The sequence below is a fragment of the Amyelois transitella genome, chromosome 16 (assembly GCF_032362555.1).
Source record: "Amyelois transitella isolate CPQ chromosome 16, ilAmyTran1.1, whole genome shotgun sequence".
NCBI classification, from domain to species: Eukaryota; Metazoa; Arthropoda; class Insecta; order Lepidoptera; family Pyralidae; genus Amyelois; species Amyelois transitella.
Window position 1 is genome coordinate 8,415,297 of NC_083519.1, and position 5,454 is coordinate 8,420,750.

Genomic DNA, 5,454 nt, shown 5'->3' on the forward strand with positions numbered 1-5,454 from the left:
AACAATTCAGCCTTTTTAATAATTAAGTATATTATAATTCAATGCTTGTATTCAGTTAATTTTATACATAGCTTTATATAAAATTATCTTAATACAAGTATTATATTAGCTGTTGCCTGCGACTGTATCCGTCTTAAATCTCTACAAATTTTCATAAAAATCCTTAACCCATTCTTGACCACCGTGCCAATTTGGGAACACTTATTTTTTGAGGGTAGATAAAAAAAGTGTTGACACCAGTGTATGTTCTGTTGCGTAGTTGTGAAGGCAAAAGAGTGCGCTTATGGTAAAAAATTAAATAAAAGCATAAAACATCAAAAGTGATATTGTTTTCATAAATTAAAAATATCTATTTATAGAAGCATCGAGGTAAGTGCATATTATTTACTTATACGACAGGTCGATGTACGATATCGTGATAGTGGTTTTAGTTATTATAAAATAAGATATTGGACAAACGTTTATATGTAAATTTAGTAACTTTTATCTTATGTATGCAATTATACGGTCAAGTAAATATTGGTGTGCCAATTTTGGTACAGTGGCTACAAGTGTGCAATAATTGAATATTCATTTCAGGACTTCAAGATGAGTCGAAAACAGACTTTTAGCGCCAGTAATAACTACAGAGGACTTGAGGATGCCATTCATGACATAATAGAGGATAGTGATGACGGTTTGGAGTATGACCTAGCCATTATTCCTCCAGATCCAAGTATTGTTACTGATGAAGAAGAGGGTTTCGACGAAGATTTGATGCCGTCGAGCTTACCAAATGACGTTCCTGGTAACATTGAAGTATTTGTTCACAATATTGGTAGTCTTTCAGACTCTGGTGACAGTAGTGATGATGAGCCTTTGGCTGCAAAAAAAGCACGTAAAGACACAGGTAGTACATCACATGCAGAGCAATCCAGAAACACTGTACCATCTCGTCGTCAAGCCTTGAATATTCCAATTTGGCGAAAGTGTGCTCCTAACTATTCTACTCAATACGAAGAAACTGAGGAACGGTTACTCTGTGAGAACCATGTGAAAGAGCAACTAAAAGATTTGACTCCTGTTCAAATTTTTGAAAAGCTTTTTGATGATGAAGTATTTGAGATGATTGTACACTTTAGCAATCTTTATGCGAGCCAAAATAATAGACACAACTTTTGTGTCACAACTGAAGAGCTAAGGATATTTTTTGGAATACTCATTCTTTCAGGTTACCATAAGTTACCTCGAGAACACATGTATTGGTCTTTGGATGAAGATGTTGGCGTAGAAGTCGTGTCAAAAGCGATGTCAAGAAATAGATTTAGAGAAATCAAACGAAACTTGCATTTGGTAGACAATAATGATGCTTCGACTACTTCTGATAAAATGTTCAAGGTCCGAAAATTGTCCGAAGTACTCATGAAAAAATATAACCAGTGGGGTATTTTTCACGAGTTTATTTCAATCGACGAATCAATGATTCGGTACTATGGCCATCATCCAGCCAAGCAATTTATTCGAGGCAAACCTGTTCGGTTTGGTTACAAGAATTGGGTTGCTGCAAGTTCTTCAGGATATTGTTATAGCTTTGATATTTACTGTGGAAAGTCTACCACGCCGACCACTGAGCCACTTGGTACAAGAGTAGTAAAATTGCTACTCAATAAATTGACGACGAATGCTGCAAATCATAAAGTATTTTTTGATAATTTTTTTACCAGCTGTGATCTACTCTATGACTTACGTCAGTCAGGATTTCGGGCCACTGGAACTGTGAGAGAAAATCGTACCAAAAAATGCCCATTATCGTCTGTAAAGGAAATGATGAAAAAATCACGAGCAGTATATGACTACAGGTTTGATAAAAATAATGAAATTCTTTTGGTCCGCTGGAAAGATAACAGTATTTGCACAATGGCTACCAATTACGACTCATATGAGCCTTTAGGACTTGTAAAGAGATGGTGTCCAGAAAAAAAGGAGAAGGCTGAGGTGACGATTCCACATCTCTTTCAAAATTACAATAAAGGCATGGGTGGAGTGGATGAATTAGACCAGTCGATATCACTCTATAGGATTGGGATTCATGGCAAGAAATGGTGGTGGGTTCTATTTACCTACATGATTGACATGACCATAGCAAACGCATGGCGTCTACATGTCCTTGCTAAAGAAGATCCCATGGACCAATTGTTGTTTAGGCGAAACATAGCCAGATACTACCTCAGGCATTCAATTCAGAAACAAAACACTCGTCCTTCGTCATCAAATATTGATGGGTTACAATTAGATGGTAAGAACCACGTCCCTGAAAAACTTGTGAAACGTGTACGGTGTGTTGTTTGTCATAATAGAAGCCGTTGGGGGTGCAAAAAATGCAAGAAAACACTCTGTATAGAAAAATCGTGTTTCGCTGATTTTCACTCTTAGGTGGCCACTGTGCCAATTTGGGTACACCCCTGTAATTTCCTGAAAAAATGTTTTTTTTTCATTTTCGAGCAGATTTATTTGTTTTTGTACTCCTCTTTCATGAATAAATAAAGAAAAATTAAAAATTAACATGTGCGTTTTTATTTGGCCTCTAATGGGTTAACTCGCACAGTACATATAACATACATACATACATACATATGGTCACGTCCAATTGCGGGGTAAACAGAGCCAACAGTCTTGAAAAGACTAAATGGCCACGGTCGGCTATGTGGCTAAATGATAGAATAGAATTGGGATTTAAATAGTGACAGGTCGCTAGCCCATCGCCTAAAAAACAAATCCCAAGGTTGTAAGCCTATCCCTTAGTCGCCTTTTACGTCATCCATGGGAAAGAGATGGAGTGGTTCTATTTTTTTTGTATTGGTGCCATGAACCACACGGCAAAACACATAACTGTTTCAACATTTTCTAACTCCAAAAATAGTTCAGCCGCTGTAACCAAAACATTATGGTTATTGTGTTAACTGCTGTTCCGCTTGTTATTTTTCCTTTTATTAACTTTTAACCGTTTGTGAACTGTAAAACGAGTATTGACCTGTCGTTTACATGCTATGCACTAATATTTTTTTTGTATTTTACACTGGTAACATTGCCGTTGTTAGATGATCGTTGTGTTTTGTTGATGAACTAAAAAATACTTTTAAAAAGAGCCGCCTAACATCGACATCTACCTTTTTTTGAAGTCGGCAAAATTTCTAAAATCTTCTTCTCAAAATCTTTCCTGAAGACGGCCTCATTGAAACGCGAGTTAATCGCGGATAAACAAACACACATACACACAAAGAAACAATAAACATAAATTTATATGTAGGAAGCGGCGGAACAAACAAAACTGCAGCAAAATAGATCTTATATCTAAACCGTTATTATAGTATAATAGCAAATAATAAATGCGAATATAAAACTTGTCCGGCACTTAATGAGTAATAACTAGGCACAGTAGATTCAACTGAATTTGGTAAGATAATATTTTAGCATGTGGTATGACGTTAAGACAATTTGGGGAGCTCTCAGAGGAAATATTCCCAAGATGTGATTTTTATATCATCTGCATAACAGAAATAATTTAATAAAACAAGCCACATTTTACTATATTTCTCTTGTAAATATGAAATTAATGACAAAAGTGATTCCATAGATTCCGCTTTTCAATGAGCATCCAACATTCCACTAAAGCCAAAAAAAAACTCTGACCCGCTCTTTATTTTCGACAAAAGTCGACGGCCGTTATCACGAACTTACTTCGTAATTGTTTTCAATCCGTATTCCTATTTCCCTTTAGGACTTCTTTTGTTGGGAAGGACCATTTTCGTCTCTTGATAAATGTTTTAATTTGGAAAATGATAGGAATATTTTACCATGAAATCTGATTTTGCTCAACACGCCCCAAGCCACAAATACTGTGCTTACTATTTATGAATTTTTGTGAAAAAAATTATTCTGCACTGTATATACCAATCTGAGTGTGTCTTCACCACGTCCTTCCACATTCAGATGAAGGATAGTAATTTTTTTGTTTGAAAGAACTATCGATGTTGTTCCATCTTCTGAAGGTTTACTGCTAGAGAATACTTTTAGTGTTAAGGTTGTAGTTTTTAACTAAATAAAATACAAACCAGGTTTTGTAATCCTGTGGAAAACTTGAGGACATCACAAATGATATGGAGATATCAATGCTAATATTATAAATGTGAAAATGTGTTTGTGTATTTGTTTGTGCGGCTTTCAAGTCCATAGTACCTAAGTATCTTCACGAAATATAGGAGGAGAAGGGCATAAGGTACTTTTCATGCGGGTAGTAGGTAAGGCATTAATTTGGAATTTTAGTAGGGAATGTAAAAAGTTTACAAACATTATAAATTCGATTGGAGTTTATTTTTTAAAGGCTTTTATTGTAATGGCGTTTGTATCAATACTATCAATAGTTCTATACAATGGTACTACGCACAACGATTGGACAAATGTGTGGGATGAAACATTTTGTAAATTGACAATTTTTTTATTCGATTCAAGCTGATACAATCGAATCTGATTTGTTCTCTTTGTTGTAGTCTAAAAATATGAATCTAAATATAAAATTCAAAGAGCAATTGACTTAATCTGTCAGGAACGACATTATGAAATATATATATATATATATTTACTGAAAGGTTAAACTTACTTAAACTTGTTTTTAAGTATTTTGCCGCAAATAATAATTTTATGTTTTGGTCCATCCATGATGGTTCGGTAGGGAAGAAAATCTATGAAATAAGTTGCATATCTCTCTTTCTCATAGTCTCTCGTAGATTGTAAAATTCGATCAAGATAAAAACAAAAGCTATAAAGATAATTAGATCTGTCCTGTCTACTCTATAATTTTATGCTTGAACGAAGTGTTACTGATGATAAGATTCCCCTCATAAACAAAACGGCAAAAATCAAACACCACAGATCTCTGCGGCATAACACAATAGACAGCACAATGCAAAATGCTTCGCAAACAACAACATGTTTGTAGCTTTCGGCGCATAATTGTACATTTAGCGCATGAATCCAGAATTAGCCTGCCTGACGAACTCGATTGATTCGACGTTCGTGACCGGAATTTGAACATCGAATTGTTGAATAGTAAACAAACAAGTGATTTACAAAAAAAAAGTAAAAAAAAATTTTTTTTTGTAGTGTGTTTTCAGGAAAAACACGACGGCCAAACCGAACGACGAATTTGAGAAAATAAAAACTTAACAGAGTTTAAGAAACATGATGGCGACATAAGAGGAACAAATTACAATAGTGTAAGTCTATCTCCTCCTTAATTAAATGTGTAAAGAAACGATCTATGTAAACTCAAATATATCGTTAATTTCTATAACTACAGGTGTTTCGAAAAAAACTCTCCCAGCATTTCTAAACCATGTAAGGAATCTACAGTCTAATTAAAAAAATGCGTGACGTATTGTGAAAGTGTTATGGCATGAAAGTGTTATGACGTTTTGG

At 34.8% G+C, this 5,454-nt stretch overlaps 1 protein-coding gene across 1 annotated transcript; it reads left to right on the forward strand.

Annotated features, from left to right (window-relative positions):
• The first annotated feature begins 588 nt into the window (after positions 1–588).
• Positions 589–2,412, forward strand: LOC106134550 (piggyBac transposable element-derived protein 3-like). The gene has a single exon (XM_060948648.1). The coding sequence runs from the start codon at positions 589–591 to the stop codon at positions 2,410–2,412; it is 1,824 nt and encodes a 607-aa protein (XP_060804631.1).
• The last annotated feature ends 3,042 nt before the right edge of the window (positions 2,413–5,454 follow it).